At 46.9% G+C, this 24,654-nt stretch overlaps 1 protein-coding gene across 1 annotated transcript in view; it reads left to right on the top strand.

Annotated features, from left to right (window-relative positions):
- Window positions 1-23,346, top strand: part of LOC120058045 (microtubule-associated protein 2-like) — a 34,061-nt gene extending 10,715 nt beyond the window's left edge. Inside the window, exons 6-13 of the mRNA XM_039006528.1 lie at window positions 190-375; window positions 566-713; window positions 1,484-1,659; window positions 3,252-3,398; window positions 8,102-8,194; window positions 12,494-12,575; window positions 17,830-17,942; window positions 23,122-23,346. Coding sequence (XP_038862456.1) covers window positions 190-375; window positions 566-713; window positions 1,484-1,659; window positions 3,252-3,398; window positions 8,102-8,194; window positions 12,494-12,575; window positions 17,830-17,942; window positions 23,122-23,346 — 1,170 coding nt within the window. The remainder of the gene's footprint in view (window positions 1-189; window positions 376-565; window positions 714-1,483; window positions 1,660-3,251; window positions 3,399-8,101; window positions 8,195-12,493; window positions 12,576-17,829; window positions 17,943-23,121) is intronic.
- Window positions 23,347-24,654: the final 1,308 nt, after the last annotated feature.

Here is a 24,654-nt window from a genome sequence, read left to right as displayed (position 1 = left end):
CCTGTATCTCTCCCATCTCTCACCCGTATCTCCTCCATCTCTCCCCCATATCTCCCCCATCTCTCCCTCGTCTCTCACCCATTTGTCACCCGTATCTCCCCCATCTTTCACCCATCTCTCTCCTGTATCTCTCCCATCTCTCACCCCTATATCCCCCATCTCTCCCCCATATGTCTGTCTGTAACTTAGTCGCCACCACTGACAAAGATCCCCACCTGTAAATTGCGAGTGGCCACCCTCCTGCCCCCTCGCCTTATCTCCTCTTTCTCCTCCCACAATAAAAATAACTTCCTGGTGGAGGTGGAGCTTGATAGGCCCCGTCCCTCCTCCTGCGGGCCTCGTGACTCCCCAACACTACACAGACTGATAGACGTGGTAAGGTTAGCATATGGCCCTGAACTGATCAACTGATCTCACATCTGTAAATTAATACCCAGGCTAAAACTGGGGCATTTTCTGACTTGTGCACTTCTGTAACTACAGTACTAAGCTAAATGTGTGTTTCTATGTGTGTTTCTGTGCCTGTTTGCCTTCCTGTGTGTGTGCGTGTGTTTGTATGTGACAGGATGGTGGTTCTCAGAGCCCAAAGAGGTCATCCCTGCCGCGGCCTGCCTCTATCCTGAGCCGGCGTACCCACCACCACCCACACGACCAGGAGGAGAGCTCCACCTCAATCACCAGCTCCGGCTCCACCGCACCCCGCAGACCTACGTGTAAGTCCCTTCTCCTGGTTTCTCTCTTTCTGCCTGTCTCTCTCGCTCTTGATTTTTCTCTTGATCTTTCTCTCGCTCTATCTCTCTCCTTTGTTTAATCCTCTTCCGCTCCTGCTCTCCTCTAGCGTTCCGTACAGAGGTCAGGGCGGAGCATAGGACAGGACGCGCCCCTAGTTGGACAGGTAGAGAGGAACTCTCAATCCCATCCAGTCTCATCCATGTCTCACTCTGTCCCCCGTTTCAACTGGATTCACTTCCATTCTCATCCAGTCTCACCTTGTCATCCAGTCTCACCTTGTCCTGCAGTATCTCACCTAGTCCTGCAGTATCTCACCTAGTCCTGCAATGTCTCACCTAGTCTCATCTTGTCTCACATGATCTGACCCAGTTCGTCTCTCTGTGTGTTCAAGATCACATCTCTGTCTCATCCTTAGTAGTTAGTAATCAAGTTGTTCAAGCCTATAGTTTGGGCTTCATTTACGTCTTTCATTCTAGTAACTACACTGTTTCATCCCGTTTGTGTGTGTTTTGAGCCATTCTTCATCTTACTAACTTAAATACTTTGGTGGAGTAATGTTAGCCTGGTACCAGATCTGTTTGTTCTGTCTTGCCAACTCATATGGACCATAGACAACAGAAAATGGCAAGACTGCACATATAGATCTGGGACCAGGCTAGAGTAATGGTGAGAGATGCCCAACCTCTGATTGACCTTTGTGTAACCTCTCTGTATGACCTCTATGACCTTTCTATGACCTCCCCACACCCAGGCACACAGTCGATGCGTTCCCGCTCGCTGTGCAGCGGCCCCACCACACCCCGCACCCCAGGGTCCACAGCCATCACCCCTGGAACCCCTCCCAGCTACAGCTACTCCTGCCGCACACCCGGGACCCCTCGCACCCCCGGCACACCACGTTCACTCAGCCTGCTGCAGGAGAAGAAGGTACAGTGTGCATCCCAAATGGCACCCTTTTCCTTATGTAGTGCACTACTTTTGACCAGGAATCAATGCTGTTATACTGTACTCAGCTGAGGCAGCTACTCTATATGTGTTTTCAATTAGACGAATACAGTGCATTCGGAAAGTATTCAGACCCCTTGACTTTTTACACATTTTGTTACATTACAGCCTTATTCTAAAATTGATTACATCGTTTTCCCCCCTCATCAATCTACACACAACACCCCATAATGACCAAGCAAAAAAAGTTTTGTAGAAATGTTTGCTAATTTATCAAATAAAATAAAAAAACGGAAATATCACGTTTACATGAGTATTCAGACCCTACAAGCTTTGCACATCTGTATTTGGGGAGTTTCTTCTGCAGATCCTCTCAAGCTCTGTCATGTTGGATGGGGAGCGTCGCTGCACAGCTTCTCCAGAGATGTTCGATCGGGTTCAAGTCTGGGCTCTGGCTGGGCCATTCAAGGACATTCAGAGACTTGTCCTGAAGCCACTCCTGAAAAACATCCCCACAGCATGATAATGCCACCACCATGCTTCACCGTAGGGATGGTGCCAGGTTTCCTCCAGACGTGGCGCTTGGCATTCAGGCCAAAAAGTTCAATCTTTGTTTCATCTGACTAGAGCATCTTGTTTCTCATGGCCGTAGTCCTTGAGCTTCCTCTTGGCAAACTCCAAGCGGGCTGTTGTGTCTTTTACTGACGTCTGTTCACTCTACTATTAAGGCTTGATTGGTGGAGTGCTGCAGAGATGTTTGTCCTTCTGTAAGGTTCTCCCATCTCCACAGAGGAACTCTGGAGCTCTGTCAGAGTGACCAACGAGTTATTGGTCACCTCGCTGACCAAGGCCCTTCTCCCCCGATTGCTTAGTTTGGCCAGGCGGCCAGCTCTAGGACGAGTCTTGGTGGTTCCAAACTTCTTAATTTAAGAATGATTGAGGCCACTGTGTTATTGGGGACCTTTAATGCTTCAGGAATTTTCTGGTACCCTTCCCCAGATCTGTGCCTTGACACAATCCTATCTCGGAGGTCTACGGACAATTTCTTTGACCTCATGGCTTGGTTTTTGCTCTTACATGCACTGTCAACTGTAGACAGGTGTGTGTCTTTCCAAATAATGTTCAATCAATTGAATTTACCTCCAATCACTCCAATCAAGTTATAGAAACATCTCAAGGATGATCAAAGGAAACAGGATGCACCTGAGCTCAATTTCGAGTCTCATAGCAAAGGATCTGAATACCACTGAAATTAAGGTTTTTCTGTTTTATATTTTTAATACATTTGCAAAAATGTATAAAAACCTGTTTTCACTTTGTCATTATGGGGTATTGTGTGTAGATTGATGAGGAACATTTATTTAATACATTTTAGAATAAGGCTGTAATGTAGCTAAATGTTGAAAGAGTCAAGGGGTCTGAATACTTTCCGAATGCACTGTATATAATTGTATTTTATGGATTTATCCTTTATTTATTCAGGAGATCATATTGAGATTAGCTAATCTTTTTTCCAAATGAAACCTGAGTATATCATGGTATCAATTCAACTTTTGGCAATTAATTTATTCAAGGTGGCTCTGCTCCGCACCCCTCCCAAGTCCCCCGCCACCACCCCCAAACAGCTCCGCGTCCTCAACCAGCCCCTGCCAGACCTCAAGAACGTCAAGTCTAAGATCGGCTCCACAGACAACATCAATTACCAGCCCAAGGGGGGACAGGTTAGTGATCGTCCCTGGGTTTCTACTATACCCCCTCCTCCCTCGCTCTCTTTTCTTCCTTCCCTTATTTATCCTCCCTTCTTTTTACCTCTTTATGCTCTGTTTCTGCCTCTCTTTCTACCTCAGTCTTGTTTTGTATTTGACTAATGCTGTAGCTGCTGGTTCCTGCTGGTTCCAGACTTTCCTCCCAGGCTTTTATCCCCTGTTCCACCCTCCTCAGTCCCTTCCTCTCCCTGTCTTTTGTGTCCCTCTCCACGTTTATAGTCTGTCGCTCCATTGTTACTGTAGCTCTGTCATCCCTCCCTCAGTCTGTCTGTCTGGTCATTGTTTGCTGGGTTTTAAAAGGAGGGCAATGAGAAAAACACCTCATTTTGGAGTAGCAGCTGAGCTTTTCAGATGGGCGAGATGGGAAAAGGACATTGTTGTGATGAAGAAAGACCTACACAGTATGAATCTTCTTGGAGGATGAGTGCTTGTGGCATTTTCTCTGTAATATCCCTCTGTAGCTCACCATCGACGCTAGAGAATATTCTGGAACACCTCTACCTCTCTTGCCTCCCATACGGGCTCAGCCAAAACAAGGCTTACACCCCTGGGTAGTGTCTTCCCACCACCGCTGGCAAACTAGACTCAACTCCTGGGTGACTGGCTGGCTGCAAGTGTCTCTGATAGAGGTTCCAACAGGAAGTGACAACAACCTGAGGTGACTGTCTGGGCACGGGGTTGTCAAGGCTGCTATGCTGCCATTTCCCAACCTCTCAGTGTCTGCATCCAAAAGGACACTCTATTCCCTATAAACTGCACTACGTTTGAGCAGAGCTTATGGACCCTGGTCAAAAGTAGTGCAATAAAGGGAATAGGATGCCATTTTGGACACAGTCTGTGCCTGATTCTGCATTAAACTGCGTTAAATATTAGTCCTCCCTTTGATGCAATGGTGTTTGCTTCGGCTCTTTTGACTCGATGGCTGGGAAACTGTTGGAGTGTTTTGTCAGGGGTATGATAAATCTGTTAGGAGTCTCAGTAGCACAACCCTAGACAGCCACTTAGAAACTCCTCTATTTGTGCCCGTAAGTGAGTAAAGTGTTCAAGAAGCTGATTAATAATTTTGAAACTGACCATACAGTTACTGGAATAGAGGTAGAATGGGGAAGGAGGAGGAGTTGGGGGTTTCTGGTCTTAGTATAATGTCTTAGTCTTAATGTCATTAATTATGGTAGAATATTTCTTCTTAAGCATTCACTGTCTATGAAGCTTTGAATTAAGAGGAATTCCTGTCTAGGATGGATTAAGGTAATCCCTTTAGTTTGATTTCCTTCTTTGTTGCCTGAACTGCTGTTGGCTACTGTTTTAGTTTGACTTTGATTCTTATCCAGGTAACAGAGAGAAGTCTGTATATATTTTACCAGACAACACAACTTTCTGGTTATCTTTCATTCACCTGGGATCACCTCATGTTCTGTCTGTGTGGTTCTTACAGGCCGAATGTCTTTCAGATGTTACTACAAACTGGTCTACCTTCAGCACTTGAAAATCTTTAAACGCCAACACTGGCTGTGTTGGCGTTTAAAGATTTTCAAGTGCTGAAGGTAGACCAGTAACACTGGCTGTGTTACTCCTGTCTGCTGACGTGTTCTCCATCTTATCTCAAGTGTGTCGTCTTGTGTGGGGGAGTCTGTTGTCTTTGTGTGGCCATTGCTGCTGAATGTCTCATACATTGTGCGTCTTTAGTAGGAGGCTATAGTGCAGTGGTCACCAACCTTCTCTGTTTCAAGATCACTTTCTGAGTCAAAATGCAAGTCGAGATCTACCACTCAGATTTGTTTTAACATGACTTAAATGTAAGCCTATGCAACATGAACCTATTAAAAACAGTACTGTAGCAATGAGGTTTATGCAGTAGGCTATAGGCCCAATATATTATCACCGCATATTGGCTTTGGTTGAATCGCCCTGACAAAATATGAGGTAGACTATAATATGATCACACCGATAATAGATCCGTTTTTATATTACTTGTGAGGCACAGCTGAGTGAGCATACATTTATTTTATTTTTTATTTTACTGGGCTTTAAGGTCAGTCTCAACGGAGGGAGAGAGCAGCTCTCAACATCCCCTCCGCTCTCCCTTTCCTCCGCTGACACTGACCAAAAAGGGACACCGTCTTCCAGCTGATGACAAAACTCGAGTCGCACCGCATTATTTCTGCCTCATGCACAAATTCATGTTGTTTCTCCTATTAACAGAAAAAGTATTCCTCAATATTAAAAAAGACCCAAGCCGCTAATTATAATAATGCAAGCCTATCATTACAGCTGCAGTGCTGGTTGTAGCGCAAGTGGAAGTAGGAAGAACGCTCATTTTATGGTTTAAAAAAAGTGTTGAATAAAAGGTGTTGACAGTGCTGACTAAGAACTTAAACATGAACTCACTCATAAAAACAGCAGCTCTTTGCTGCATTTGTTGACAGTTTCTCTCTGGTCATGGTTTTAAAAGTTTTGAAATCTCATTGTATTAACTTTGCTGTAGCTTTCTTTTGCGCCTGATACGTTACTGCAGACACAGTAATCTGAGCCATCTGATTGGCCAGTGGTAGGCCTATAGTGCACTTGATTTGCTATCCGGGCCCGCCGGGAAGGCAGAGTTTGTACCTTCAGACACATGTAATGGTTCAAAATTGGAACACTTCGCCTACCCAGCGAGGGAGGCTGAATTGGTTGCACCTACCTCTAACAGCACGAGACAAAAATGGAAATGCAAGGCTTTATCGTTTGGTTTTTTACAGAAATGTTTGGCGATCAACTAGGAATATCTTGGAGATCGACCAGTCAATGGAGATCGACCAGTTGATAGCGATCGAGGGGTTGGTGACCACTGCTATAATGTATAAGTATTTTCTTAGTACTAAGCTACAGTTTATAAGCCTTTCTCAGGATTGTGGATCCTGCAGCCTTCCATCTTTATTCAGTATGTTCTGTGGAAAGGTAGGGCAGTAGTTTTGACCAGAGCGCTATGGGCCCGGGTCAAAAGTAGTGCACTATATAGGGAATAGGGTTCCATTTTGGACGCACCCGAGGTCTCCCACCTCTTCGGCCTTGGAGAGTGTTTATGTCACCATTCTCATCATCCATTACAGAGACCCATTACTCTGTCAGGACTCCATTCCCTTTCACAGGACTGTTGTTATGGGGATTCAGACCTTCTAGAGAGCACCAATGACTTCTGTCTGTCAACCTGCCACCTCATCCTGGCTCTAGTTATCTCCACCACATGTAGGCACTGTTCCCACTTTCCGTGTAGGTCTACACCAGGGATGGGTATGGGATGTGGATACACAGACCCGCGAGCCACTTCAGCCCCTCATGATGAGTTCAGATTTTTTGTGGCCCCCACCCTCATCAAAGTTGCCAATCCCTGGTCTACACACTTAGGCTGTGTCCCAAATGGCACCTTGTTCCCTATGTAGTGCACTACTTTGGACCCTGGTCAAAGTAATGCACTATATGGAGCCCTATGGACCCTGGTCAAACGTAGTGCACTATATAGGGTATAGAGTGCCATTTGGGATGTACACTTACAGGATACTTCAGTAGACCCTGATACATATACAGTCATGTAGCATAGCAGAACCTATACAGTACTTCCAATCAAGCCAGTACCAGTAGCAGACCTACAGTATCCCATATACAGTACAGTGACTCCCTCTGTACCGGTACCCAATGTATATAGTCTCCACGTTGTTATTTTATCGCTGCTCTTTAGTTATTTGTTACTTTTATTTATGATTTTTAAAAAAAAACTGCATTGTTGGTTAAGGGCTTGTAAGAAAGCATTTCACTGTAAGGTTGTTGTATTCGTTGTATTCGGCGCATGTGACAAATAAAATGTGATTTGATTTGATATGGAGATCGCTCCTACGCCTGGTCTCTCTCATCTTATGTCTGTCTGCTGCACACAGTGTGACATGGGCCCACATGCCAGCCAACGACCCACTGGTATACAGTACCTCCGTCTACCAAGCCCCCTCTTATCCCCTCACACACTCTGTCACACACAAGATACAAACACATGCCAAATCTTGGTAGGAACTGAAGTCCGTCTTGGACCCAGAGTTCATTTCAGAGTACTTTTCCATTTGTTTGTGTATCAAAGGGCTAATGCTCTATTCTACCACACCTATATGGAATGATAGAAAGGGTCATGAACTCCACCTACATGCTGTATCTACTGACATATCATCACTATAATGCAGGGTTCCCCAACCGGCAGCCCGCTGGCCGAATTTCAACTGCAGGGGATTTTATTTATTTTTGGGGGGGGGGGGGCATAAAATACTGTAAAAACATCAGCAAATCAGCTCCAATTGATTTACATTTTTAGAATCTGCTCCAAAGTATTCCCATGCATATGGATAGATATACTGTATGTGATCGTATATGTTTTTATTATACTGTATCTCATTTGGCTTCTTGTGGTCAATTTGCGTCTGAATCTAGTTGATGATCCCTGCTAAAAAACATGTAACCCTCTATTGAATCTCCATTCAGCACTCCTCTGATCATCATCAACAGTTGTCCTGCATTCATACATACCTGTTCTCTTCACGTTGTGCCTATACATCTCTTCCATAACATAGAATAAGCTAAGCATCCATCGTCATCCCCACCTAAATAGCCACATTATATCTCTGTATTTCCTCTAGATTCAGATTTTAAACAAGAAGCTGGACTTCAGTCACGTACAGTCAAAATGTGGATCCAAGGATAACATGAAGCATTCTCCTCGTGGAGGCAATGTATGTACCTGTACCTACCGTTCTGTTCCCACTCTCCCTTCTCCTCTCTCTGGCCTAGTTAGTCCAAACTCAGATTGTACAACTGATGCACTGATGGAGACACCCCTGGTCAGAATTGCAAAATTCAGGTAACGTTCCAAAACTTCCCTGGAATTTGGGGAAAGTTCCCAGAAATCTGCAACCCTACCACACAACGGTTATGCAAACGTTGTTGTGCGTAAAAACTCATTAAAAAAATGTGTTGTATATCATAACCATTGTGTCATACTGCCTAGTGCATCAGTTGTACAACCTGAGTATGTACTAGGCCTCATTTTCTGTCCCTCTATTGGGAGATGAGTGGACTGTGTCCCTCTCTAGCACACGTCCGTACAAGGGGCACCCCCACCATCAGCCAGTATTCCAATTACAGGGGGGTGGGGGAGACTGGGCAGCCCCTTAATAAATCAGGGTCCTCCCCATAACAATTTAAATATCAAGAAAATTCTAATATCAAGTCATTGTATAATTCAAACCCTGCCACCACCCCTGCTCCTATCCGTCTCTCCAACCCCAGCCCACAGTCTTAGATCAGCCTGTCTGCCTACATGCTCAATCTGGTCCTCGGTCCTCTACATTGATTTGAACCTTTATTAGGATCCCCATTAGCCGACGCCAATAGAGACAGCTAGTCTTACTGGGGTCCGACAACAAAAAATACTTTATAGACCCAGAACCAAATCTACAATGCAGTTAGCTCTGAGATGAACCAACTCCCACCTTGGCATGTTTACAGAACTCTCCAATTTGACTGTGAGTGAAGATCTCTCCTGGTCTCTCCCTTGAAAAGCAAACAGTAGACTCAGTTCCATTTATCTCTGAACCCAGAAACAAATCTATCTAGCTCCTATCTAGCTACTACTAGCTAGCTAGCTACTGTCATGGGAGTACAGTTCCATTGTTATGTGCACAAGACTAAAACTACATAAATCACTGAATCCCTTTCCTGAGCACTTTGCCCTGTATGGTTCAGTATCTTATCTGATGATTAAAACTGAAGTCTCCACTTCTTGTTCGTCATTCATTTGTAATATATACCCACTCTAGTGATGGATGTATATATATATTCAATGCAACAATGAGGGTGTTGATGCAGTATCATCAACACTTGTGCATCAATCTTCCATGCAGAGTCCACCTACTTGTGCTCAGAATCCAACAATCACTTGTACCTCACTGTACCTTTTATGAGATGGAACGCAATATGGAATATTCAAACCTAGAGAAGTATTAAAACTTCACAGTATTGGCCTTAAAGTGGCGTAGGCCTGTAGAGAATATGCATATGTATACGGATGTGTGTTATAAGCATACGTGGTATATACAGAAGTACAACATGAGAGGATATATCCAAATTGTGGTGAGAGAAATGCAATAGGAGGAAAAATGTTTTCTACTGTTTTTCTATGAAGCTCCAGCTGTGACCGCCAACCAGATTACCTCGTTGCCTATCTCTCTCTTCTTCCTCTGCTCTCTCTAACTTTTTCTTTCTTTCTTTCTCTCCGCTTCAATCCACTGCTCACTGTTTCTCTTCCTCTTTTGACAATCTGCTGGCCTCTGACTTTCCTTTTGGTTCTCTTCCCCACTCGCTGCATGTCTAGCGTGATACATGTTATAAATGTTGTAAATGTCTTAAGATGTTTTGTACTCCGCAGCCCGACCAATCCTGCTATTTCATGTTTGTGTCGCAATCAAACTTGCTTTGTCTCCTTACAGCTATAGCAGGCCCGGCCCAAAAAGTGTGACTGTTTTAGAAAGAAATCCTGTGTCTCAGCCATTTTTGATGCATCCCAAACATCACCCTATTCCCTAAATAGACATCTGATCAGGACCCATAGGGCTCTGTTCAAAAGTAGTGTACTATATAGGGAATATGGTGCCATTTGGGTTGCAGAGCAGGCACAGTCTCTGTTTGGAACAGACAGTCTGAGTAATCGTGGCAGATTCAGCACCTTGTCTCCCTGCTGACAGGCATACAGTACATACAGCATGTCAGGGGATGTTACATTACGCTCATAGAATTAGATTCACTAGAACAGCTCCATCCCCATTTAAGTCAATTGCTGTGCTCTCAGGGGCTTTTTTCCTATTCTATTCATTGTACTGCATATCTACAGTATGTTTACACTAGCTAGCTTTCCCTGAGGATCAGACTAGCTCAGCTGTCGACACAAGGCTCAAAGGTCACCGTGGTTACATAAAGAAAGCAAACACAAAGTGTCATGGCCGTCAGTGAGAGACAAACAGGTCTCTCTTGGCTGATATTTTCTAACTGTAAAGATGTAATGACCATGCTAGCCATGGTCGAAGTAAGAGGGGCTGTGTCTTATATCAGAGCTAATTTGAGACAGTACTCTGCAGGAGGAGGAAACGTGAGTCTCTTACTCCTAATACACTTGGTGTCTCTCCTCCATCCATCCCTCTCTCACAAACACATACAGCATATGTTTTACTATTCTCGTGGGGACCTAAAATTGATTCCCATTCAAAATCCTATTTTCCATAACCCCTAAACCTTACCCTTACCCTAACCCTAACCCTAATTGTAAACCTAACCCTAAACCTAACCTCTAAGCCTAAGATAGCCTTTGTCATCATGGGGAACTGGAAAATGTCCTCACGAGAGAGAATTGTTCTTGTTTGACTGTCCTTGTGGGGACTTTTGGGGATTTCCAGTACCCACGTGGATAGTAAGCCCCCCCCCCCCCCAACACACACACACACACACACACTCCTGTTCTCTCGTTGTAGTATGCTCTCTCTTACACACATACCTCCTCTCTTTCTTTGTGTTATGGTACCCCTTTCTATCTCTCTTTCTCTCTCTCTTTCTTTTTCTCTCTCTCTCTCTCATTTTATGGTATCTCTCTCACACAGTCACCCATTAGAGTGCTAGGGAGATGCAGGACTGTGTACAGCATCTCAAACAATCACAACCTATTCCCTATTTAGTGCACTACTTTTGACCGGGGCCCATAAGGCACTATATAGGGAATAGGGTGCCATTTGGGATGTGACCCGTGTTCACCTTTTCACCTGGTTCTACCTGGCATTGACAATTGGCATTGACACCTCTATGAAATTGTCATGCCAGACCGTTTGGCTTGACAGTGAAAGCAATGGAGTTGGAAAGAGCACAAACAGATCTTGGACCAGCCTATCTCCTTTACGGCTGGGATTTCTGGTTCTTAGAGGTGAAAGGTCTAGCTAGTGTAAACAATGTGAAAATGAAAAGATTGATGGGTAGATTAGTTATGCAGACGCCAGCCAACTCACACCCATTGTTTTCACTAACACCAACCACAGCTCCTTCTTTCTCAATACGTTCACTAGCATTCTGCATGGTCAGGTTCCAGTATAGCGTGTATCTATCAGATACTATTGCAACCCAAGCCTATATGCGTGGCGGTACAAGATTAGAAAACAGGTAAATTGATGGTAGGCCACACAGTAGTCATGTTCTATTAAATCATCTTAATTTTTCCCTTCTGATTTGTCACTGTTTTATTGACAGATGCGTATGCTTCTGTTGTGCTTGCTTTCTCATTCACTCATTCACTCACTCATTCACTCACACGGTATCTGTTGTGCCTGTTGGATGTTGGTGTCCTTCCTTCCTTCTCTCTCTCTTCAGATCACTTATGTGCATAATTGCTGCATAACCTCTTCTGTGTCTTTGCCTGTGGCTAATTCCAAATGTGCATTTTTATTGGCTAATAATCTATGGCTAATATTCTGAATGTGCACTTTGTCTTTTCAGCCTCAGTTTTCACAGATAAAGCCAGAAGTAAAACGTCTCTTTTTCATTCCTGACCGTGGTTGGGTTGGTTGTCATAAGGCAACAGCTCTTCATAACAGAATGAGAGGGTTGTCGTAAATTGTCCTTATGTGCACCTGACGTTTACTACAAACAGATAGTAGTCAGTGCTTGACTTGGGCTGATAATAATACATACACTGAGTGTACCAAACAGTAAGAACACCTGCTCTTTTCAGACTGACCAGGTGAATCCAGGTGAAAGCTATAATCCCTTATTGATGTCACCTGTCAAATCCACTTCAATCAGATCATTCTATCACAGATCACGCGTTACATAGCTAGTCAACTGGATAGATAGATGGGTAGATCCAGTCATTTTCATCAGAGACAGGAGATGTTACTGTAGTTCTTCGAGGTCGTTGCCTCTTGATCCCTCCCAGGATAATGGGTAAACAGGTGATCACCAGAACCAGGTACCTCTGACCAGGTGTTCCTCTACAGGTGCAGATACAGACCAAGAAGATTGACCTGAGTCATGTGACCTCCAAGTGTGGATCCTTGGACAACATTCGCCACCGGCCAGGTAAACAACCTGCTCTACCTGTGTACCGGTATTATACGTGTATGTGATGTGTTTCTGTTGATTATTTATGTGATGTGTATTATGTGATGTGTATTTTATATGGGAGCAGCAGTGCTTGTATGTCCAAGGCGTATTTCTCTGTCTTGGACAATAAAGTTGGACAAAATATTGATCTTATCTACCTGGGTCACCCCACACTGACAGTTGAGATATATGGGAACCTACAGTCAATCTACAACGCACTAAAACCATGTTGGGCTTGTATAGGAATTAGACTTTTACCTTACTGTAGATAAAGGAGTGATAGAGCATCATAGGATGCATCTCAAATGGCACACTAATACCTATATAATGCACCACTTTTGTCCAGAGACATATGGGTATGGGCTGTAGTCAAAATTTGTGCACTATAAGGAAAATGGTGCCATTTAGGATGTGTACGTACAGTAAGTAAATCACGTGTGGTTTGTGATGCGGAAAAATCCCCCCTGCTCTGAGAGTGGTGACTGACTGCTGCGTCAGAGTCCTACACCGCCATCTGGTGGTCATACTGATGATCAGCTTCTGTTCAATATAATACATTCACACTGCTACACTCAATTCAATTCAGTTCAATTCAAAGGGCTTTATTGGCATGGGAAACATATGTTTACATTGCCAAAGCAAGTGGAATAGATAATAAACAAAAGTGAAATAAACAATAAAAAATATAAAGTAAACATTACACTCACAAAAGTTTCAAAGGAATAGAGACATTTCAAAAGTCATGTTATGGCTGTGTACAGTGATATAACGATGTGAAAATAGTTCAAGTTCAAAAGGGAAAATAAATAACCATAAATATGGGTTGTATGTACAATCATGTTTGTTCTTCACTGGTTGCCCTTTTCTTGTGGCAACAGGTTACAAATCTTGCTACTGTGATGGTACGCTGGTATTTCACCCAATAGATCAAATCAAAATCAAATGTTATTAGTCACATGCACCGAATACAACAGGTGTAGACCTTACAGTGAAATGCTTACTTACGAGCCCCTAACCAACAGTGCAGTTTTAAAAAATATGGATAAGTTTAAGAGATAAAAGTAACAAGTAATTAAAGAGCAACAGTAAAAAATAACAATATATACAGGGGGGTGCCGGTACAGAGTCAATGTGCGGGGGCACCAGTTAGTTGAGGTAGTATGTACATGTGGGTAGAGTTATGGGATATTAAGTTCTATTTGTTTTCAAATTCTTTGTGGGTCCGTGTAATCTGGGGGAAATATGTGTCTCTAATTTGGTCATACATTTGGCAAGAGGTTAGGAAGTGTAGCTCAGTTTCCACCTCATTTTGTGGGCAGTGTGCACATAGCCCGTGTTTTCTTGAGAGCCATGTCTGCCCACGGCGGCCTCTCTCAATAGCAAGGCTATACTCGCTGAGTCTGTACATAGTCAAAGCTTTCCTTCATTTTGGGTCAGTCACAGTGGTCAGGTATTCTCCCACTGTGTACTCTCTGTTTAGGGCCAAATAGCATTCCAGTTTGCTCAGTTTTTTGGTAAATTCTTTCCAATGTGTCAAGTAATTATCTTTTTGTTTTCTCATGATTTGGTTGGGTTTAATTGTGTTGCTGTTGCTGTCCTGGGACTCTGTAGGGTCTGTTTGTGTTTGTGAACAGAGCCCCAGGACCCGCTTGCTAAGGGGATTCTTCTCTAGGTTAAGTGAAGGCTTTGTTATGGAAGGTTTGGGAATCACTTCCTTTTAGGTGGTTGTAGAATATAACAGATATTTTCTGGATTTTGATAATTAGCGAGTATTGGCCTAATTCTACTCTGCAGGCATTGTTTGGTGTTTTACATTGTACACGGAGGATGTCTCAATTTGGTGTTTGTTCCATTTTGTGAATTCTTGGTTGGTGAACGAACCCCAGCCCTCACAACCATAAAGGGCAGTGAGTTATTTAACTGATTCAATAATTTTTTGCCAGATCCTAATGGGATGTCAAGTTTTATGTTCCTTTTGATGGCGTCGAGGACCCTTCTTGGCTTGTCTCTCAGATCGTTCACAGCTTTGTGTAAGTTACCTGTAGTGCTGATTTTTAGACCGATGTAGGTTGAAGAGTTTTTTGTGTGCTCTAGGGCAACGGTGTCTAGGTGGAATTTGTATTTGTTGTCCTGGTAACTTTACGTTTTTTGGAACACCATTATTTTTGTCTTACTGAGATTTACTGTCAGGGTGCAGGTCTGACTAGGTACTAGGTACTTCTGTGGGCCCTCCTTGGTTGGGGACAGAAGCATGAGATCATCAGCAAACAGTAGACATTTGACTTCAGATTCTAGTAGGGTGAAGCCGGGTGCTACAGACTGTTCTAGTGCCCTCGCAAATTCATTGATATATATGTTAAAGAGGGCGGGGCTCTATGGAAAGAAATGTGTGTTTTTTGCCTATTTTAACAGCACACTTGTTGTTTGTGTACATGGATTTTATAATGTTGTATGTCATTCCCCCAACACCGCTTTCCATCAATTTGTTTAGCAGACCCTCATGCCAAATTGAGTCATAAGCTTTTTTGAAATCAACAAAGCATGAGAAGATTTTGCCTTTGTTTTGGTTTGTTTGTTTGTCATTTAGGGTGTGCATGGTGAATACGTGGTCTGTCATATATAGTCATTTGGTAAAAAGCCAATTTGACATTTGCTCAGTACATTGTTTTCACTGAGGAAATCAGTGGTGGTCAATGCCGTTTAAGATGAGGCAGGACGATTCTTTTTTTCTCATGAGCATGGCCTTATTTCTATTACAGCATATTGGATGATTGTCATTCATATTCCATTCACCCAGTTCAATGTAACATCGATAGGTTTAAGCTACTATATGATACTCACATTTTCCCTAAACCCATCATGAGGTTGCTACAACCTAGCCTATGAATGAAAGTTTACAACGTACACAGGCCGAGAGGAAAATGTTAGTGACACGTTCAATACCGCCTTGCAAACTCTTGCCTGCATCTAGCTGATCTAGGGTGTAATCATAGTCCAACATTTGCAAACGAGAGTTTCTATTTGTGACAAATCATGTTATGTTTATCCCTGTTTTGTTCTGTTTGCTTCTGTTTAAGAAACATTTTACAACAGAATAGGCAGAATAAATACACCCCGGATAAAACGTAAACACAGTTCACTTTCCTATCAGCCATGTTGTATTCCTTCTTGCATCAAAGCACTTTCCTCCTCTCACCTTTTCCCTTCGCTTGTGGACTTCAGTGCACAACACATCAGCTGTATGTGACCATGCGAAAAAACCTTTCCAAGCCAAACCATTACATAACCGCTACACATAGCCTACATCGTTGTCACCATATATGCTAAAATAATGTCATAGTCTACATAGCTAATAGAACCTGTATCATTTACGTCTGTAGCCATGAAGTGCTTTGAAAGGCTGGTCATGGCTCACATCAACACCATTATCCCAGAAACCCTAGATCCACTCCAATTTGCATACCGTCCCAACAGATCCACAGATTATGCAATCTCTGTTGCACTCCACACTGCCCTTTCCCACCTGGACAAAAGGAACACCTATGTGAGAATCCTATTCATTGACTACAGTTCAGCGTAGTCATAGTGCCCTCACCATAGTGCCCTCAAAGCTCATCAATAAGCTAAGGACCCTGGGACTAAACACCTCCCTCTGCAACTCGATCCTTGACTTCCTGACAGGCCGCCCCCAGGTGGTAAGGGTAGGTAACAACACATCCGCCTCGCTGATCCTCAACACAGGGGCCCCTCAGGGGTGCGTGCTCAGTCCCCTCCTGTACTCCGTGTTCACTCATGACTGCATGGCCAGGCACAACTCCAACACCATCATTAAGTTTGCCGATGACAACAGTGGTAGGCCTAATCACCGACAACGACGAGACAGCCTATAGGGAGGAGGTCAGAGACCTGGCCGTGTGGTGCCAGGACAACATCCTCTCCCTCAACGTGATCAAGACAAAGGAGATGATTGTGGACTACAGGAAAAAGAGGACCAAGCACGCCCCGTTCTCATCGACGGGGCTGTAGTGGAGCAGGTTGAGAACGTCAAGTTCCTTGGTGTCCACATCACCAACAAACTAACATGGTCCAAGCACACCAAGACAGTCGTGTATAGGGCACGACAAAACCTATTCCCCCTCTGGAGACTGAAAAGATTTGCATAGGTCCTCAGATCCTCAAAAGGTTCTACAGCTGCACCATCGAGAGCATCCTGACTGGTTGCATCACTGCCTGGTATGGCAACTGCTTGGCCTCCGATCGCAAGGCACTACAGAGGGTAGTGCATACTTCCCAGTACATCACTGGGGCAAAGTCCTGCCATCCAGGACCTCTATACCAGGCGGTGTCAGAGGAAGGCCCTAAAAATTGTCAGAGACTAGTCAAAGACCACCCTAGTCAGGAGCGCCAAGTCGAGGTCCAAAAGGCTTCTAAACAGCTTTTACCCCCAAGCCATAAGACTCCTGAACATCTAATCAAATGGCTACCCAGACTATTTACACCGCTGCTACTCGCTGTTGTTATCTATGCATAGTCACTTTAATAACTCTACCTACATGTACATATTACCTCAATTACCTCAACTAACCGGTGCCCCCACACATTGACTATGTACCGGTACCACCCTGTATATAGTCTCGCTATTTTTTTTTACTGCTGCTCTTTAATTACTTGTTACTTTTATTTCTTATTCATATTTTTTTTAACTGCATTGTTGATTAGGGGCTCGTAGGTAAACATTTCACTGTAAGGTACATCTGTTGTATTCGGGCGCATGTGACTAATACAATTTGATTTGATTTGTTTTACACCTGGTAGTTTGGTAGATGGGACTACCAGCTCTCTGTAACCTAGAGGGCAACAAATGGTCCGTCTACTCTATACAATGTGTCTTGTAGGATGACAATGTCTGTATTTCCCTGTGTCCTAGTTAACCCATAGAGGTAGTGATCGATTTCCAAAGCATCTTTTCAATTACATTATCAAGTGATATATCAGCAGGGTATGGACCCCAGGAAGACTGTAATCATGGCAACAGCTAATGGGGATCCTGATAAGGACTAAGGGTCTCGTCTGTCTTTTCATCGGTTTGACTAATTATCGATGATAAAGTATAATGATATATTGGAACACCTTTCTCTTTCTCTCTCACCATCTTACCCTTCCTTGTCTTCTTGGCTCTCTCTCCCCTTCCCTCTGCCCCCCTTCTCCATCTCTCCATCTGCTCCACTAGGGGGAGGTAACGTGCGCATAGAAAGTGTGAAGCTGGACTTCAAAGACAAGGCCCAGCCCAAGGTGGGTTCCCTGGATAATGCACACCACACCCCTGGTGGAGGCCTCATTATGGTAAGTCCCATCATACTGTAACCTCATCACAACGAAGATTGGTTGAGTCCCAAATGGCACCCTATTCCTTTATAGGGCCCTATGTGCTCTGGTCAAAAGTAGTGCTCGATAAAGGCAATAAGGTCCCATTTGGGACGCACCACTGATCAGTCGGACATCAGTCTCAAACAGTCTCCTTCAAGGTTAGCACCACTCGAACCCTCCATATGACATCTGTGTGTGTGTGTGGGTATCCCTCACATGTGTGTGTGCATCGGTGTGTGTATTCCCAACCTGTGCGTGTGCATATTCCTAACCTGTGTGTGTGTGCATATCCCCAACCTGTGTGTTTGTGCTTATCCCCAACCTGTGTGTGTGTGCGTATCCCCAACCTTTGTGTGTGTGCGTATCTCCAACCTGTGTGTGTGTGCGTATCCCCAACCTGTGTGTGTGTGCATATTCCTAACCTGTGTGTGTGTGCTTATCCCCAACCTGTGTGTTTGTGCTTATCCCCAACCTGTGTGTGTGTGCGTATCCCCAACCTGTGTGTGTGTGCTTATCCCCAACCTGTGTGTGTGTGCGTATCTCCAACCTGTGTGTGTGTGCGTATCCCCAACCTGTGTGTGTGTGCATATTCCTAACCTGTGTGTGTGTGCGTATCTCCAACCTGTGTGTGTGTGCGTATCCCCAACCTGTGTGTGTGTGCGTATCTCCAACCTGTGTGTGTGTGCGTATCCCCAACCTGTGTGTTTGTGCTTATCCCCAACCTGTGTGTGTGTGCGTATCCCCAACCTGTGTGTGTGTGCGTATCCCCAACCTGTGTGTGTGTGCGTATCCCCAACCTTTGTGTGTGTGCGTATCCCCAACCTGTGTGTGCGCGTATCCCCAACCTTTGTGTGTGTGCGTATCCCCAACCTTTGTGTGTGTGCGTATCCCCAACCTGTGTGTGTGTGCGTATCCCCAACCTGTGTGTGTGCATATCCCCAACCTTTGTGTGTGTGCGTATCCCCAACCTGTGTGTGTGCATATCCCCAACCTTTGTGTGTGTGCGTATCCCCAACCTGTGTGTGTGCGTATCCCCAAACTTTGTGTGTGCGCGTATCCCCAACCTGTGTGTGCGCGTATCCCCAACCTTTGTGTGTGTGCGTATCCCCAACCTGTGTGTGTGCGTATCCCCAACCTTTGTGTGTGTGCGTATCCCCAACCTTTGTGTGTGTGCGTATCCCCAACCTTTGTGTGTGTGCGTATCCCCAAACCTTGTGTGTGTGCGTATCCCCAAACTTTGTGTGTGTGCGTATCCCCAACCTTTGTGTGTGTGCGTATCCCCAACCTTTGTGTGTGTGCGTATCCCCAACCTTTGTGTGTGTGCATATCTCCAACCTGTGTGTGTGCGTATCCCCAACCTTTGTGTGTGTGCGTATCCCCAAACTTTGTGTGTGTGCGTATCCCCAACCTTTGTGTGTGTGCGTATCCCCAACCTTTGTGTGTGTGCATATCCCCAACCTTTGTGTGTGTGCGTATCCCCAACCTTTGTGTGTGTGCATATCTCCAACCTGTGTGTGTGTGCGTATCTCCAACCTGTGTGTGTGCGTATCCCCAACCTGTGTGTGTGTGCGTATCTCCAACCTGTGTGTGTGTGCGTATCTCCAACCTGTGTGTGTGTGCGTATCTCCAACCTGTGTGTGTGCGTATCCCCAACCTGTGTGTGTGTGCGTATCTCCAACCTGTGTGTGTGTGCGTATCTCCAACCTGTGTGTGTGTGTGCGTATCTCCAACCTGTGTGTGTGTGCGTATCCCCAACCTGTGTGTGTGTGCGTATCCCCAACCTGTGTGTGTGTGCGTATCTCCAACCTGTGTGTGTGTGCGTATCCCCAACCTGTGTGTGTGTGCGTATCTCCAACCTGTGTGTGTGTGCGTATCCCCAACCTATGTGTTTGTGCGTATCCCCAACCTTTGTGTGTGTGCGTAACCCCAACCTGTGTGTGTGTGCGTATCTCCAACCTGTGTGTGTGCGTATCCCCAACCTGTGTGTGTGTGCATATCCCCAACCTGTGTGTGTGTGCATATCCCCATTCTGTGTGTGTGTGCGTATCCCCAACCTGTGTGTGTGTGCATATCCCCAACCTGTGTGTGTGTGCGTATCCCCAACCTGTGTGTGTGTGCGTATCCCCAACCTGTGTGTGTGTGCGTATCCCCAACCTGTGTGTGTGTGCATATCCCCATTCTGTGTGTGTGTGCGTATCCCCAACCTGTGTGTGTGTGCATATCCCCATTCTGTGTGTTTGTGCTTCATCCCCAACCTGTGTGTGTGTGCATATCCCCAACCTGTGTGTGCGCGTATCTCCAACCTTTGTGTGTGTGCGTATCCCCAACCTTTGTGTGTGTGCGTATCTCCAACCTGTGTGTGTGCATATCCCCAACCTGTGTGTGTGTGCGTATCCCCAACCTGTGTGTGTGTGCGTATCCCCAACCTGTGTGTGTGTGCGTATCTCCAACCTGTGTGTGTGTGCGTAACCCCAACCTGTGTGTGTGTGCGTATCCCCAACCTTTGTGTGTGTGCGTATCCCCAACCTTTGTGTGTGTGCGTATCTCCAACCTGTGTGTGTGTGTGTAACCCCAACCTGTGTGTGTGTGCGTATCTCCAACCTGTGTGTGTGTGCGTATCTCCAACCTGTGTGTGTGTGCGTAACCCCAACCTGTGTGTGTGTGCGTATCCCCAACCTGTGTGTGTGCGTATCTCCAACCTGTGTGTGTGTGCGTATCCCCAACCTGTGTGTGTGTGCATATCCCCAACCTTTGTGTGTGTGCGTATCCCCAACCTTTGTGTGTGTGCGTATCCCCAACCTGTGTGTGTGCGTATCTCCAACCTGTGTGTGTGTGCGTATCCCCAACCTGTGTGTGTGTGCGTATCCCCAACCTGTGTGTGTGTGCGTATCCCCAACCTTTGTGTGTGTGCGTATCTCCAACCTGTGTGTGTGTGCGTATCCCCAACCTGTGTGTGTGTGCGTATCCCCAACCTGTGTGTGTGTGCGTATCCCCAACCTGTGTGTGTGTGCATATCCCCAACCTTTGTGTGTGTGCGTATCTCCAACCTGTGTGTGTGCATATCCCCAACCTGTGTGTGCGCGTATCTCCAACCTTTGTGTGTGTGCGTATCTCCAACCTTTGTGTGTGCGCGTATCTCCAACCTTTGTGTGTGTGCGTATCTCCAACCTGTGTGTGTGTGCGTATCCCCAACCTGTGTGTGTGTGCATATCCCCAACCTGTGTGTGTGTGCGTATCCCCAACCTGTGTGTGTGCGTATCTCAAACCTGTGTGTGTGTGCATATCCCCAACCTGTGTGTGTGTGCATATCCCCAACCTTTGTGTGTGTGCGTATCCCCAACCTTTGTGTGTGTGCGTATCCCCAACCTGTGTGTGTGCGTATCTCCAACCTGTGTGTGTGTGCGTATCCCCAACCTGTGTGTGTGTGCGTATCCCCAACCTGTGTGTGTGTGCGTATCCCCAACCTTTGTGTGTGTGCGTATCTCCAACCTGTGTGTGTGTGCGTATCCCCAACCTGTGTGTGTGTGCGTATCCCCAACCTGTGTGTGTGTGCGTATCCCCAACCTGTGTGTGTGTGCATATCCCCAACCTTTGTGTGTGTGCGTATCTCCAACCTGTGTGTGTGCATATCCCCAACCTGTGTGTGCGCGTATCTCCAACCTTTGTGTGTGTGCGTATCTCCAACCTTTGTGTGTGCGCGTATCTCCAACCTTTGTGTGTGTGCGTATCTCCAACCTGTGTGTGTGTGCGTATCCCCAACCTGTGTGTGTGTGCATATCCCCAACCTGTGTGTGTGTGCGTATCCCCAACCTGTGTGTGTGCGTATCTCAAACCTGTGTGTGTGTGCATATCCCCAACCTGTGTGTGTGTGCGTATCCCCAACCTTTGTGTGTGTGCGTATCTCCAACCTGTGTGTGTGTGCGTATCCCCAACCTGTGTGTGTGTGCATATCCCCAACCTGTGTGTGTGTGCGTATCCCCAACCTTTGTGTGTGTGCGTATCTCCAACCTGTGTGTGTGTGCGTATCCCCAACCTGTGTGTGTGTGCGTATCCCCAACCTGTGTGTGTGTGCATATCCCCAACCTGTGTGTGCGCGTATCTCCAACCTGTGTGTGTGCGTATCCCCAACCTTTGTGTGTGTGCGTATCTCCAACGTTTGTGTGTGTGTGTGCGTATCCCCAACGTTTGTGTGTGTGTGTGCGTATCCCCAACCTGTGTGTGTGTGCGTATCCCCAACGTTTGTGTGTGTGTGTGCGTATCCCCAACCTGTGTGTGTGTGCGTATCCCCAACGTTTGTGTGTGTGTGTGCGTATCCCCAACGTTTGTGTGTGTGCGTATCTCCAACCTTTGTGTGTGTGCGTATCCCCAACCTGTGTGTGTGTGCATATCCCCAACCTGTGTGTGCGCGTATCTCCAACCTTTGTGTGTGTGCGTATCCCCAACCTGTGTGTGTGTGCGTATCCCCAACCTTTGTGTGTGTGCGTATCCCCAACCTTTGTGTGTGTGCGTATCTCCAACCTGTGTGTGTGCATATCCCCAACCTTTGTGTGTGCGTATCTCCAACCTGTGTGTGTGTGCGTATCTCCAACCTGTGTGTGTGCGTATCCCCAACCTGTGTGTGTGTGCGTATCCCCAACCTGTGTGTGTGTGCGTATCTCCAACCTGTGTGTGTGTGCGTATCTCCAACCTCTGTGTTTGTGCTTCATCCCCAACCTGTGTGTGCGCGTATCCCCAACCTGTGTGTGTGTGCGTATCTCCAACCTCTGTGTTTGTGCTTCATCCCCAACCTTTGTGTGTGCCCGTATCCCCAACCTGTGTGTGTGTGCATATCCCCAACCTGTGTGTGTGTGCGTATCTCCAACCTGTGTGTGTGTGCGTATCTCCAACCTCTGTGTTTGTGCTTCATCCCCAACCTGTGTGTGCGCGTATCCCCAACCTGTGTGTGTGTGCGTATCTCCAACCTGTGTGTGTGTGCATGCATGCGCATGTGTGCGTATCCTTCACCTGTGTGTATGTGTGTGTGTGTGTGTGTGTGTGTGTGCGTGTGCGTGTGCGTGTGCGTGCGTGCGTGCGTGCGTGCGTGCGTGCGTGCGTGCGTGCGTGCGTGCGTGTGTGTGTACCTCCCGTCTATCTCAATTACCCTAACTCCTTGTAGATCGAGAGCCACAAGCTGTTGTTCCGTGACACGGCCAAGGCCCGGGTGGACCACGGGGCGGAGATCATCATGACCCAGTCACCGGTAACGGGCATGTCAGGGACGCTGTCCCCCCACCGCCACAGCCACCTGTCCTCCTCCGACAGCATCAACTTGCTGGAGTCTCCACAGCTAGCCACTCTGGCTGACGATGTCACCGCTGCCCTGACCATGCAGGGTTTGTGAGCGCCTTGACAACCTCTGCCCGGGCACTGGATATTTTGACCACCACCCTGCCTCCAGTCAATCCCAGCCCAGATATCCAGGCACCCAGACACCCCAGGCACCGGACACCTTCACCCTTCCTCCAGCCACCATATCCCCAAGGTCTGGACCTCCCTCACCCCATCCTGCCTCCAGTTTCACTCCAGTCCACCACAGCCCCGGACACCTTCCCCCTGCCTACAGTCTCCTTCCAGTTCACCCCAGCCCTGAACACCTTCCCCCTGCCTACAGTCTCCCTCCAGTCCACCCCAGCCCTGAACACCTCCCCCCTGCCTACAGTCTCCTTCCAGTTCACCCCAGCCCTGAACACCTTCCCCCTGCCTACAGTCTCCCTCCAGTCCACCCCAGCCCTGAACACCTTCCCCCTGCCTACAGTCTCCCTCCAGTCCACCCCAGCCCTGAACACCTTCCCCCTGCCTACAGTCTCCCTCCAGTCCACCCCAGCCCTGAACACCTTCCCCCTGCCTACAGTCTCCCTCCAGTCCACCCCAGCCCTGAACACCTTCCCCCTGCCTACAGTCTCCCTCCAGTCCACCCCAGCCCTGAACACCTTCCCCCTGCCTACAGTCTCCCTCCAGTCCACCCCAGCCCTGAACACCTTCCCCCTGCCTACAGTCTCCCTCCAGTTCACCCCAGCCCTGAACACCTTCCCCCTGCCTACAGTCTCCCTCCAGTCCACCCCAGCCCTGAACACCTTCCCCCTGCCTACAGTCTCCCTCCAGTCCACCCCAGCCCTGGACGCTTTCCCCCTGCCTACAGTCTCCCTCCAGTCCACCCCAGCCCTGGACGCTTTCCCCCTGCCTACAGTCTCCCTCCAGTCCACCCCAGCCCTACAGTCTCCCTCCAGTCCACCCCAGCCCTGAACACCTTCCCCCTGCCTACAGTCTCCCTCCAGTCCACCCCAGCCCTGAACACCTTCCCCCTGCCTACAGTCTCCCTCCAGTCCACCCCAGCCCTGGACGCTTTCCCCCTGCCTACAGTCTCCCTCCAGTCCACCCCAGCCCTGGACGCTTTCCCCTGCCTACAGTCTCCCTCCAGTTCACCCCAGCCCTGGACGCTTTCCCCCTGCCTACAGTCTCCCTCCAGTCCACCCCAGCCCTGGACGCTTTCCCCTGCCTACAGTCTCCCTCCAGTTCACCCCAGCCCTGGACGCTTTCCCCTGTCTCCAGACGACTAATCCCAGACTCCTGACACCCTCAACTTGCTTCCAGTTTAACCTGACCCCAAGCCTCGAACTCCCTCACTTTCCTGTAGTCCACCCCAGGCTCC

Source organism: Salvelinus namaycush, chromosome 13 (genome assembly GCF_016432855.1).
Source record: "Salvelinus namaycush isolate Seneca chromosome 13, SaNama_1.0, whole genome shotgun sequence".
Taxonomy (NCBI): domain Eukaryota; kingdom Metazoa; phylum Chordata; class Actinopteri; order Salmoniformes; family Salmonidae; genus Salvelinus; species Salvelinus namaycush.
Note: the sequence above shows the minus strand (reverse complement) of the source record. Positions and strands in the feature narration are given on the sequence as shown.